The sequence below is a fragment of the Melanotaenia boesemani genome, chromosome 9, assembly GCF_017639745.1.
Source record: "Melanotaenia boesemani isolate fMelBoe1 chromosome 9, fMelBoe1.pri, whole genome shotgun sequence".
NCBI lineage: Eukaryota > Metazoa > Chordata > Actinopteri > Atheriniformes > Melanotaeniidae > Melanotaenia > Melanotaenia boesemani.
In genome coordinates this window covers 8,922,299-8,936,966 of record NC_055690.1, presented here as the reverse complement: position 1 = coordinate 8,936,966, position 14,668 = coordinate 8,922,299, and the positions used below count along the sequence as shown (strand labels likewise).

General features: G+C 39.0%; 1 protein-coding gene across 1 annotated transcript; it reads left to right on the top strand.

Moving 5' to 3' along the window:
• efhd1 (EF-hand domain family, member D1) lies at positions 1-14,668 on the top strand. Its single transcript, XM_041994289.1, has 4 exons — positions 1-709; positions 5,973-6,120; positions 9,176-9,310; positions 13,154-14,668. The coding sequence occupies exons 1-4, from the start codon at positions 426-428 to the stop codon at positions 13,286-13,288; spliced, it is 702 nt and encodes a 233-aa protein (XP_041850223.1). The 5' UTR covers positions 1-425; the 3' UTR covers positions 13,289-14,668.

Below are 14,668 nucleotides of genomic sequence, written 5' to 3'. Positions count from 1 at the left end.
AAGCTCTGAGTGATTCTAAATCAAGAGTTTGACTTCTCAAAACAAGAGCAGAGTATCTATCCTGCTCATCCAATCAACACCACCATTCTGAATCTTGGAGCTGTACTGCCCTCTTCTGGATGAGGATTCATTCATTCATTCATTCATTCATTCATTCATTCATTCATTCATTCATTCATTCATTCATTCATTCATTTACTTAAAAGAATTAAACACACGAAGAAGACAAACAAAGCTTAACATGTCTGTTAAAATCAGTCCAGAGAATAAAATCTGGGTCAGAGCCTCTTAGTCTGAAGTGCGACCGGAAGTGGTGTGGTGTGATTTGTCAGCGGCTCGCAGCAGATGACACTAGAGGCACTTCTAACTGTCACGCACGCACCATTCCTATTGACAGCTTCACAGAGAAGCGTTGTATCCTCGGCATGGCATCCGATGAGCTAGCTAGGAAGCTGCAGTCGCGGTTCGTTGCTACGCAGGAGGCTGAACCGAGGCCTGAGCCCGAAAGGAGCCCGGTGCGAAGTAAACTGCAGGAGCCCGACAGTGCCAGCGGCGATTCTCCGTCCGAGCTGTCCGCCGTGCTGAACCGCAGGTTGGACATCAATGATGGGACCGCAGCTCCTCGAGCGACCAGGGTCTTCAATCCCTACACGGAGTTCAAGGAATTCTCCCGCAAGCAAATTAAGGACATGGAGGCGATGTTCAAGCGGTGAGGACACGATTTCTTTTGTTTTCGCTGCTGAAGCGTGTTGATGCGGTTCGATGTGTTTACATGTAGTCGCAGGGATTGGATCTGAACGAGCACGCTGGGCTGCTCGTGATCAGATTAAGGCGCTGTTCTTTACACGAAGCCTGCTGCAAAAGGCTGATTCAAAATGAGTCACTACAGGCCCGCGTCATCCTGCAGGATGTCCCCCCTCATCTCGTCCATCTAAAGTCGTCTCATTATGGGGGGAATTGCTCTGAGCAGCTGTTGTAAAGCTGAAGTGGTCTCAGTTTCTTCTTACATGGACTCTAAATCTGTCTAAAGAAAAAAAAAGAGGATTTAAAGTTGGTTTATCACACATGTCCAGAATAATATCAGCAGGGCAGTGTGAAGGAATAATAGTCCTAGCTCCCTTTGAATGGGTCAAAATTAAAATTCAATTGGTTAGTAGAGTATGGTGAGCATAAGGTGTTTTAACTGATTAATTCATGTATTCATTATTTTTTCCAATGTGGTGTTTGGCCTTGTATATATTTATCGAATTTGTGTGGAGAAGGCCTGATTAGATGTCTGAGGCAGTTTGTCCCTCATTGTGGCTCCATGTGTGCTATTAAGAGAAAATCCAAATAATGACCATTTTACACAAGAAACAACTAAATTGATTACCAACTTGCTTAAAAAGGAATAAAATCACAGTACAACATTTGGCTGTACCCAGAGATCATGTTTATTTCTTACTGTTGACACAAACATAAGCATAGCAAAAGAAAAGGGTGCATGTCAGAAAAACCCTCAAACACACCTGAAAGCATTTACCAGTTACTCTGAATAAATAATAATATATATTAATTTACTTACATGGTAAATGGACTTGTACTTATATAGCGTTTTTCCAGTCAGTTTGACCACTCAAAGCGCTTTACACTACTTATCACATTCACCCATTCACACACACATTCACACCCCGATAGGCACATCGGGAGGCAACGTGGGGTTAGGTGTCTTGCCCAAGGACACTTCGGCATGTAGTCAGTGGAAGCCTGGAATCGATCCGCCTACCTTCCGGTTGAAAGACGACTGCTCTTCCTCCTGAGCTACAGCCGCCTACAGCTACATGCATATGTAGAGAGATCAATAACTGTAACTAATGAGATGATACCACCATCAACACATCAAGCTTACAATCCCAATTCTAAAAAAAAGTTGTGTAATGTGTGAATAAAAACAGAATTTAATGGTTTGCAAATTTCATCAACCCATATTTTATTCCCAATAGAACATAAACAACATATAAAATGTTGGAACTGAAAATGTTATGTTACGTTTTCCGAGCACTCAGAGTCAGCTGACCTGGTTTCCTCAGGCAGGGTGTTCCATAGCTTCAGGGTCGGGACTGAAAAAGCTCTGACCCCCTTTGTTTTCTGCCGAGTGACTGAAACAGATAACAGACCTCTGTTCGAGGGCCGCATGGTGCCCATTTACTGTTTAATGGGTCATATTATAAAAGGGACAGAGACCACTGAGTGTGTTAAAAGTAATCAATGAAATCTTAAAATCAATCCTAAAACATACTGGTAGTACTGCTGTAATGATGCTAAAATAGGTGTAATATGATCATATTTCTCTGATCTGGTTAAAAGCCTGGAAGCAGAGTTCTGAACGGTCTGTACTCTGTCCAGGGTTTTAAAAAAGCTTTTACAGTAATCTAACAGAGATTAAAATGCAATCTTGTTTCAGATTAGTGAGAACCTCTGTCCATCTTCACATCTGAGAGACTCTGCCTCTCTGAAATGCTCCTTTTATACCAAGTCATGTTACTTTTAACCTAATTAGTAAATTCTCCTTAAGTTATTTTTATTTGTTCCAATTACTTTTCCAGCCTTTTGTTTTCCTTGTTCCAAATTTTTACAGCTGCCATTGAATTAAAATAAAGCTAATAGTTTAAAAAAAGGTAAAATTTCTCAGTTTTAACATCTGATATGTTGTTTTCTATTGTGAATAAAATATGGGTTTATGAAAAAAAAAATTTTTTTCTTTTTTTTTTTTTGCTGTTTTTATTTAAATTTTATACATTGTCCCAACTTTCTTATTTGTATTGGAATTATATGAACGGTGGCCTTTCTGTGTGGCGTTTGCATGTTCTCCCTGTGTATGCGTGGGTTTTCTCCGGGTTCTCCGGCTCCCTTCCACCATCCAAAGACGTGCATGTTAGGTTAATTGGTTGCTCTAAATTCTCCCTAGGAGTGTGTGCGAGTGTGAATGGTTGTTTGTCTCTCTGTGTTGGCCCTGTGATGGACTCGTGACCTGTCCAGGGTGTATTCTGGCTCTCACCTGTTAATTGTTGGGATAGGCTCCAGCTTACCCCCGATCCCTCACTGGAAAAAGCGGTTTAGATAATAGATGGATATTATTATTATTATTATTATTATTATTATTATTATTATTATTATTATTATTATTATTATTATTATTAAAATGATTAAAACAATTATGAAAATAAGAAGAACCCCAAAGGTAAATGTGGTCTGTTCAGACCTACCAGTCATTCACACTTCATCACTTACTCTCAACATAAGCTGCATGGGAAAACTTTCAGATTTAAGTAAATGTTATTTAAAATTGACAACTATCTGAGGAACACGCATGTTGTAAAGACTTCTTATGTGAAAAAACATTTTTTAAAAAAAAAAAAATCTTACAGGGACTTTGCAGTAGGGGGCACTACAGTCCCCCAACAAGGGAAAGAAGGATTTAGACAGAGCAGGGTATAAGGAGGCCAAAAAAACAAACAAACAAACAAAAAACCCAAACATGTTAACTTCTGGTAAAACTCCAGGTAAAATACTGCACATGTTACTTTTATTACATCATCATGTAACTGCTGTTGCACAGTTATCATAAATCTTCATTAATCTGGATGAAAACAGGCCGAGAAATTTTGGGGTTTTAATGGTGAAAATGTCCTACTAGAAAAGAGGTGAGCTGGATTTATCAGAGGACACAAACGGGTCTTGTTGCATCATGGAGGACAGTCCAGTAATCACTTATGCTGATTAGCTTATCATTCATAAACACGCTGCTTTCAACCTGCAAATGGGATTAACTGTTGTAGCTTTGCTATTCAGACAACGAAACACAAAAGATGATCAGACAACAGTGACTCCCAGGAATCGATAACTAGCGACAATCATCAGGCGGTCTTGTTGTTTTAAGGTCAAAGAGCCTTTGGATATTTTCTTTTTAGTTACTTCTGCGTAGCAGCTGCCCAGCTGTGGTCAGTCATTTCTCTTTTACAAAACTTCAGTAAGCACTGTCTTATCAGGGATTTAACATAAGTAAAAAAAAAAAAAAAAAAATCCATCCAACTTTGCTGTTTGAACTTTTTTCCATTTCTACCCACCCAGAAGTTTTATTCCTCTGACGTTTAAGTTCTGTCATTAGCAATACTTACGTCTTCATGTCTGAAACGGAGTATGCAGAAGTATGAACTTATTTGACCCTAACCCGTTTCTACAATATACTATAACACTCCATCTCTGTCACACAACCCAAATGTTCTTCACAAAACAGCATATATTTATTTACTATTTGCCTTTTGTACATTCTTTTAAACTAAATCAAATCTGGAAATTTTAGAGCTTGTATTTTTGAGAAGAGTTCATTTGTGTGATCTCTGTATCCTGCATTATTTATCATTCTAACTGCTCTTTTCTGCATTGTATTGGTTGTTTGTATATTACTTTATAGGTATTTCCCCACACCTCTAAAGTATACGGAGCTTTCAGGTTTAGTATGTGCCTTATTTTTCTCCGGGATGGCTATGCTCCGTGCCAACCTTCCCTGAACATAATTAACTTGTGGTTTCCAAAAGATTTTGCAGTCCAAAGATCACACAGAGGAATTTAATTTCATTTACTGTTTTTGTATTTTCATTATGATTAATTATACTTAAACTTTTCTGATATGATCTCCAAACATCATGTAAGTTGAAGCTGCCAGGAGCTTCAGCTTCAATACTTTGGCTACTTCAGTTTCCTGTCTGGAAACCAAAGCTGGGCCAGTCATTCAGTGGTTTGCACAAGTATTCACCCCCTCAGTGTTTTTCTTTTTTCCTATTACGACCTGTAATTTAAATAGTTTTGGTTTTTTGAGGGGAGGTTGTTATATATTTGTTTTGCTGCACCACCTCTGAGGACATGTCTCTATGACCTTGGCACATTTAGTTATTTTTTGCTCATTCTTTCAAGCAAATCTGCTCCAGCTTCTTCAATTTGGATGGATTCTGCTGATTTACGGCGATCTTTAAGACAAAATGCAGGTTCTCAGAGATGAGAAATGGCTTAAACCATTTTATGGTTGCTTTAGCAGTGGGCTGTGGGTTGTTGTCCTGTCTGTCCCAGTCTTTAATCTCTGGAAGAGTGAAACAAGTTTTCCTCAAGAATTTCCCTACTGAGTACCATCAATCATTCCTTGATTTCTGACCCAGTTTCCCAGTCCCTGCTAGAGAGAAAACATCCCCACAGCATTATGCTGCCACCACCATGCTTCACTGTGGAGATGACTTTCTTTGGGTGATGAAGGGGGTTGGGTTTACTTGAGCAATTCGACACACAGAGATTCAAGCTGTCCACACAAAGAAATGAGCCTGTACTGTTCACAGAGCATCAGTTATACACATGGACAAAACACACACACACACACACACACACACACACACACACACACACACACACACACACACACACACACACACACACACACACACACACACACACACAGCAGTTTCCAAGATTCACATGCCAGTCTTTGGTTGCAGAATTTAATAAGAATAAAGAAATTAATTTTAAGTAAACGCATTTTCTCATTTCACTTCACAAATTTGTAAATTTTTACATAAATTTTTTTAGAAAATCTATTTAAATTACAAGCTGTTATGAAGGACAAAAAAGAAAGCCACCGTAGGCACCCCTGGGGATTTGCAGCCCTAAAAATGGGCAGTGATTTTTAGTTTTTTAATCACTTTATATTATTTGTAAATATAAATGTAAATTTGTGAGTTTGATGCTAAACAGTCTGATAATTGGTCTCTATTTAAGGCCTCATGTGGGTTCCAGTTTGGTGAGATTGGCATGTCTCTAATTATGATGGTTTTGAGTGAAAGTAAAACTAAAAGTGGATAAAAAGAAGAAAAAGATATAAAAGCCTGACTGAGCACAGACTCTGTCATGATGCTTTCAGCCCACTGATGGTATTTTATCATTTGTAGGTATGACACAGGGAAAGACGGCTTCATTGACCTGATGGAACTCAAACTGATGATGGAGAAACTGGGAGCTCCACAGACCCACCTTGGCCTCAAGAACATGATTAAAGAGGTGGACGAAGACTTTGATGGCAAACTGAGTTTCAGAGAGGTAAGAGTTTGACTCTGCCAGCCGTTCTGGGTTTGCTTTTGTTCATTTCACATATTTTTTAATACTTGTGCAAAGACGGTAAGATATTTTGACACATTAATGCCTCTTCCACTGGGCTTCACAAAATGTTATTGTGTTGTTATTAGGAATCAGATATTAAATTTAACTATTAGGACTGGGGACTAGGTAAACTATACATCCTACAGATGCACTGGGACGCATCATCAGTGATGTATCCTGAGTTCATTGGGTATTTCGGGTCTCACAACATCATACACCCTTGCCCAGGCGACCAGCCAGGGTTGATCAGACCCTGGCTTGCATCCCAGCATCATTAGACCTCTGCTCAACCCTCTTCATTCACAGCCATCTGGAAGCTCTCTCGGCTGTGTCAGTTACGGCCCTGATGGCTGTCCTCTTTGCTGGCCCACTTAAGCCCAGTACAGTGTAGAGTCTCTGGAGTGAGCAACCTGCAAAGCCTCTGCAGCCCACTTCTACAGGATGGCAGCGGGCTTGCCACCCCTCAGTCTGGCCAGCATGAGCTCTGAGTTGAGGCTTGGGCTGCTCTCCTGCCTTGACAAATGCCAGCTGCCTGCTAGTGGGGTGTAATAACTGGCACTTCTTCCTTTACAGTCTTTTCCAACTCCACAGACAGACCCACTGCAGTTCATCATAGTTTATGGTATGGGGGAATTTTACTATGTTATATCAAGAGGACAGTTGTTTTTTTATTTTTTTATTTTAGAGCAAACATCCTTGTTTTCACTCTTTCTAAACTTTCTGCCCTTGGACTGAAAAAACTGAAAAGACTGCCTATGGGTGCCTTGGTTTTACTTTACAGTGTTTGAGTGATTTCACCAGATCACTCACTAACACTGATCACCCAAACTAAACACAAATATGCTACAAAAACAAGGGTGTATGCTCTCAAATAAGAACATACAACCATATTTATGTGCCGTGCTGTTGTGTCACATGAGTAAATGTTTTAAGTTTGCTGTCAAGTTAGCAAAGTGGTTATCCCCTGGAAATGTTGGACTAAAGCAAAAGGAGCACATTAAAAACTATGTTTCTGTCTTTGTAATATCGCTAACATCGGGCTAGATGTGAGTTTTTATGTGTTGGGCAGTAACACTGATACTGTCTGTAATTAAAAATGAAGCCAAAACACAACAAAACTTTAATAACTGGTGATATTTACATACACATTGACAACAGCTCTGATCCTTTTTTGAGGGAGTTTTTAAATCTTTTCAGCTGTCTAGATTTTAAACATGTCACACAGCCTACTGACAACAGAGGACACATCCTGGATCTAGTCATACCTCAGCCATAATCACATGGCCTGTTGACTGGTGTGTCCTCTGTTGTTGACCTGGTTGTGTCAGACCACTACTGGTGAATTTTTCAAACATCCCTGACTTTATCCAACAGGAGGCCTCGGTGAGAACTGTGAGGAAGCGATATATAAATTCTGAAGTGGCTGCAAATTTTATTGACAATTTAAGTCAAACTCCGGCTCAGATTTTACCTGCATCATGTGATTTTACTGTTGATCATTTTACCAGGAAACCGAACTTAGCCATTGATGCTGCAGCTCCATTTAAAAAAAAAGCAAGATGATCCAAACCTACACCACCATGGAAAAACAAAGAAATCACTAACCTCAATTTCAGAAATTGCAGGAGAGCAGAAAAGAAATAGAAGAAAACAAAATTAAGCATTCACTTAGAAATTTTTACTCAAAATCTACAATAAAACAGTTAGACGGGCCATAACACTTCACTTCTCCAATCTCATTGCAGACAGTAAAAACAAACCTAAATTCTTTTTATAAAACAATAGATCTTTTAAAAAAATACGGATTTTAAAAAGTCCTCCATGCCACTAGCCAAAGCTGCTTGTGAGGACTTTGCAGACCATTTTAGAAGGAAGATCAATGCTATTTGATCCAAACTTTTATCTCAACAGAAGGTTAAATTTAAATTATCTGAAGCTTTGTTTTTACCCGAGGAAACACTGGATAGTTTTGTCATGGATGATGCAAAGGTACTCAGTCAAGTTTTCTCCCAACTAAAGCCAACAACCTGCCTTCTAGATTCCATTCCCACATCACTTTTGAAAACAGTTTATGTTTTCTCTGAGCTGATACTGTACTGTACGCTGGAACAGAAAAACATATCATTGATAGGAGTGTGCCACCATTGGTTCTGAACAATTTGATTACAATTCAGGGTGTTTCGATTTGATTATTAAACGATTTTCAGGATTTTCATTGCATTTTTTCCTCATTCAGGGTTTTCTTTTTTTCCCTCGCTCTGTGGCCACTTCATACTTTTAAATCCATTCAATATCCATTAATTAAAGTAAGTAAACAAACTTCTCTCCATTCTCTTTTTTTAATGTGAAGCCATAAATAAATCCAAGACATATCCAACATATTTTTTCCATGGGAAAGCACCGGCGGCATCTTCTCCTCCTCTAACCAGGGCTGGGAACACATAAGGTGCTGCCGCAAGTTTGTAGTATTATTATATTTTATTTTGGCTTTAACCAACTTACAGACATGGAATAAGCTTTGTCCTTTCTCATCTCCATAAAAACCAAAATGCTTTCAAACGCTAGTCTACAAACCCGATGAGTAGATGTGGTGCACATTAACAGTGACTGCAAGACTAGTTGCCACCTTCTTGGTATCTCTGTTGTTTACTTTTCGAAGGCTGGACACTTTAATATGTCCGGGCGGCACAAACAACTTTTATGTTCCTGCCACACTTTCCAGCTTAGTTCCTTTCACGTAATTATTATGAAAAACAATCAGTTTCGAACATTTCTGAATTGTAATTGAATCAGCACCTGTCGCATCACTATGAATCGATTAAATAGTGAATCAGCCCATCCCTAATCCTTGATGGGTGCAGGTGAGAAGAGCATCTGGAGCATAACTTTGTTGTGGTTGTAGGTCTGTGGAAATGTGGCCAAATGTATTGTTTTTTGCATGAACACAGCAATAAAAAACATTCTTAACATTCTTGAACAATCGATCCTTTGGCAGTTCCTGCTGATCTTCCGTAGAGCAGCAGCCGGAGAGTTGCAGGAGGAGAGTGGCCTGATGGCTCTCGCCAGACTGTCTGAGATCAACGTCTCCACTGAGGGAGTGATGGGGGCCAAAGACTTCTTCGAAGCCAAGGTATGGTGACAGTTTGGATGTTTATATGTATTTAAGATAACCTTTATGCCTATATAATATGGATCATATTAGTTTAGCTCTCACTAGTTCAATTCATCAAACGTAGGTTCAGGTTTTATTTGTAATTTGCAGTGTCAGCTACAACTAGGGCCTGGGTGATGTGGCAGTAGACGTATGATCATGATGTTATTTTCCACATTAATTTAATCTCAGTCCTGATCAATAAAGAGTTTATTAATGCTGTCCGTTTCAAAAGTATGCTAATAAGGACAGCGATGGGTATCAATTTGTAATCTTTTTGCTTTGTTTTGATGCTTTTCACATGGACCGAAGCCACAGCTGCAAGATCTGCTGCACTCAGTCACTTTTAGCTGAACTTTCATGATTACCACATAGTCTGTGGGTTGGTACCTTTTCAGGTGATCAAACAAACTAGTCACCAACCGAAGATTAAGTTTCATTGTATGAATAAGTTTACTGAAGCCAAACCACTTCTGTTTGACTGATATAGTGGAGTCTTGTTTGTCATCTAAAGCCAACATGAGTTCAGTCTCTTGCTCAGACTCACTTGTTATCTCATATTTTCCTGCTTGTCTTTTTTTTTTTTTCCTCAGTCTGTTGGCAGGTCATTGCATTTTTTAGCCATCCTCTAAATGTAGGCTGGAAATTTATTAGAAACTTCATAAATAAGGAGGATAAAGTGATTTTTGGGGGATCCAGTTCACCTCTAACACACTAATATGGCACGAGAAATAACTTTTTTTATTTCCAAAGATTAATCCCTTTGTATTAACGTGTCCATTTTGACAGCTCTAGTTTTTTCACAATGGTATCGGGTTCTGTAGTATCTGAACACTTTTATTAATACAGAGAACGAGTACATGCTCATAGCACGGGGCTGATACCAACCTCTACAGATGTCTATAGATGGATTAACTAGATAGATCAGAGATCAGTATCTCCGGACCTCTTGGATCAGTGTTCTGTAGGTTTTAGATTTTTTACTGCTGCAACACACCTGACTCACATTAATGGGTCATCATGAGGCTGGTGCAGAACTTGACATCAGGGTGTTGGAGAACCGTTTCATTTGATTCAGCAGGGAAAAATCTAAAACCTGCAGGATACTGGCCCAAGAGGTCTGGAGATGGTGACCCCTGGGATAGACTCATGCTTATTACAGTAAATTTAATCACAATCTAATTTCAAGATTGTTTTATTGTTCAGCCCTAACTGCATCACACAAGACTGACATATAAAAGCTCAAGATTGAGAACTGATTGGTTCCTGACACTATAGTATAGACATCTGTCTATAGTGGCACAACAAGGTTTGATAAAAAATTCCATTTCTGTTTTACAAAAATACAAGATGACTCAGTTTTCAAAAGCACAAAGGGAAACTATTTTCTGTCTTCTCATTTGCCTGCTGAAGTTCTTGGTCCACCATGTGTGAACTGCTCTTTGAAGGTCTATCCATAGATTTCCATTTCCAGGATTTGTAGGGGAGCAGTAGTGGTGCTTCCACCAAATTACAAAGCACATTTGAAAATACTGATTCATAGAAAAAGTACATCAGCTTAGCCTCCATTAGTTGGTTTGGTGACAACATACTAGTGTTAACAGGTGGCAGTATGTGCTGGTAGAAGGAATCTGATTTTAATCTGGATTTCAATAAAAGGAAACTTTAATTTTCCTCTTATGAATTTATACATTTCTAAGGCAACTTCGATTGATGTTGATGCATGGGAATGGTCCTCTGCTGCCACCTTCTGGAATATTACATTAACAGCAGGCATGCAGGTTTACCGGTGGCTGATAACACTGTTTTCTTACATTTTAAAAATTTCATACTCAGTCAATAATGTCTCTAAAGAAATAAAAACACAAAATTTGATCTAATTCCTGGAACCACACATGGATTTTTTTCTTTGCTGTAAGCAAATGACAAATCTAAGATCAGAGTTTTATCAGTAAAAATAAAAACATTAAGATTCATTGGTTGTGAAAACCTGAAGATGAGTTCAACAAGCACCATGAGTCTGAAACACTGGAGACGTTTCGGAGCATAAAGACACGGACAAAATTGTTGGTACCCTTCATTAATAACAGAAAAACTCCCAATGGTGACAGAAATAATCTGACAGAAGTCAGAAAAATAAAAATTCTATAAAATTTAACCATTGAAAGTCAGACATTGCTTTTCAACCATGCTTCAACAGAATTATTTAAAAAAAAAAAAAAACTCATGAAACAGGTCTGCACAAAAATGATGGTACTCTTAACTTAATTTGTTACACAACCTTTTGAGGCTCACTACAATTAAACGATTCCTGTAACTGTCAATGAGACTTCTGCACCTCTCAGCAGGTATTTTTAGCCCACTCCTCATAAGCAAACTGCTCCAGTTGTCTCAGGTTTGAAGGGAGCCTTTTCCAGACGGCATGTTTCAGCTCCTTCCAAAATTGTGCAATAGGATTTAGGTCAGGGCTCATAGAAGGCCACTTTAGAATATTCCAGTGTTTTCCTCTAAGGCAAAAAGTTCCATTTTTGTCTCATCTTCCCATAGGACATTCTCCCAGAAGCTTTGTGGCTTGTCAACATGTAGTTTGGCTTTTTTATGATTTGTTTTCAACAATGGTGTCCTCCTTGGTCGTCTCCCATTAAGTCCAACGATGGATGGTGCGATCTGACACTGATGTTCCTTGAACTTGAAGTTCAAGTTTTTCTGGGCTGTTTTGTTACCGTTCGTATTATCCGTCTCTTTGATTTGTCATCGATTTTCCTCATGCAACCACGTCCAGGGAGGTTGGCTACAGTCCCGTGGATCTTAATTTTCTGAATAATATGTGCAGCTGTAGTCACAGGAACATCAAGCTGCTTGGTGATGGTCTTATAGCCTTTACCTTTAACATGCTTGTCTATAATTTTCTTTTTAATCTCCTGAGACAACTCTTTCCTTTGCTTCCTCTGGTCCATGTTGAGTGTGGTACACACCATGTCACCAAACAGCACAGTGACTACCTGTAGCACCTATATATAGACTCACTGACTGATTACAAGATTGTAGACACCTGTGATGCTAATTAGTGGACACACCTTGGATTAACATGTCCCTTTGGTCAGGTCCCTTTCAGTCTTTTCTAGGGGTACCATCATTTTTGTCCAGGCCTGTTTCATGAGTTTATTTTTTTTTTTACACTGTCTAACAAAACTGAGTGAAGAAAGTTAACTTTAAGCTAATTTAGGCAGAACCGTTGACTCACTTGTCGAGGAGAAAGCTTCAGCATCCCTTTTAAAATCTTTCTCCTTACTGAGCTCCTTCCACCTGGGGAAAGCTAGCCTGATGTTTTTCTTTTTGCATCGTCTGGTCACGTTACGTTTTAGTGCCCTTTTTCTCTTTCTTGGCGATGGAGAAAACGGCCCCCGTGCTGCTGCATATGCATGGTCCTGCATTTTTGTGAATAACAATTTAACAGATTTTCCAACTTGCCAGGATAGTAAGCCGCTGTCGTTATCTTCTTCTCCCCGTCTCACCCGCGCTGGCTCGCAGGGAAAACGCATAGTTGGTGCTAATTGTCCCCTGATGGCAGCTGTATTTTCAAGATGGCAGACCATAATGGCGCTGCCCTGCCAGCTTACCCGTCATATGTAAAAACAAATCTAAAATTCTTTACTTACGAGAATGTTTTAGATCATTAGCGGAGGTCATAATACACCAATGATTGCACATATATACATGCAGATGTTGATTTTGACCAGTAAACAACACAAAGTGTTACACAATGTGCCTTTAAGCTCAGACTCAAGGATGATTTGTGCTAATGTCATTTTGTGTCACCAGGTACAGGCTTTGTCTCAGGGCAGCAAGTTTGAGGCCGAGATCCGAGAGGAAAAAGAGGAGCGCAAGAGACAGGAAGTGGAGAAAAAACAGCGACAAGCCGCCTTCAAGCAGCTGCAGTCCACTTTCTGCTCATGATCCCTCTCAGAAAACAATCCTGAAACAGATTTTAAAATTAGCTTCTCACGCCACTCATACCATAATAAACATCACTCTGAATAAGATTTAACAAAATAGTAAGATGCAAAAGAGTAGAAACTCACTGAAATACTTGAAAGAAAAAACTCCTAACATACCTGCTCACATGTTCAGTCATTCCAGATGTTCTGCAGCAATGCTATAAAACACTACTTTAGATGTGTAAGGATATAGTGGTATCTCCAAGGTTTATTTACCATTCCTGTGGACTTGTTTGTTCTTCTCGTCCTTCCAGGTGCCAGAAGGGAAATTTTAACTGTTTTGTTCAGTGATTTTTGTCTTCATTGTGCTCTGTTGTCTGTGAAGCATTTTTCATAATGCACTTTCATAATGGTCATGTTTCTTCATGGGATGTTGTTTTATCCCGTGGGTTTCTTTCAAAGATCATCTATGGTACAACCAATGAGCTAAGGGACATGGTATCTAAAAAAAAAAAAGATAATAGGAGCAATACTATAATAGTTAACATTTAGATTGGCTCTGACTTTTACTTTTAGCGCATCAAATAATCAAACATTTACTGGCTTCTAACAGCTATTTGACTTCTCAAGATGCACATGAACAAAATCCCCTTCCACCAAATATCAGATTCACATTAAAAAGGGTTTTCTTTAAAGAAATAACAGTTTTGGTGAGATAGAAATGAGCCAGTTTGTTTGGATCTCATGCATCATCTACAAGGATTTAGTGAAAATGTGGAGCTTTTTACAACCACTTGGAGCTCAGTTGCCTCCAAAGAAGGTTAGGAGTTCTAGTCAGTAGCAGCACCATGCTGCTCTAGTCTGCTTTATAAGAGGCACTTTCATTATAGCCCCGAATATCCAGTCTCTATGCTAAGCTGTGCTAACCATATCCTGAGTTTATTGTGGTTGATATGCGTATACTTCGACTCCCAGAAAGAAGGAAACATATTTATTAATAACATATCCTTAAAAAGCTTTTTTGTTCTTTGTATTTGTTGTGTAAACTGGTGTCAGCAGCAGATTTCTGCATTATTAAAACACACCACACACTCACACTCTCCTGTTACAGTTTACACTCAGGCAGCTTGTCTGTTCACATGAAGAAGAAATAAACAGAAATCTTGTGGTTTTATATTCTTCAGCTTAACCAAAATAAAAAATGTGATTTTGATTTTGAGCCCAGAACAAAAATGGATAAAGAGATGTTTGAGTTTTTACCAACACGACCCAGAAGTGGTCCTTACATGTAGAGGATGGTAGGAAACCGCCAAGAATACTGAAATAAACACTAACATCTGTCAACATATCAAGATTAAAGGAGTGATCTGGACTTGGTTTACTCACAAATGGAAGATTT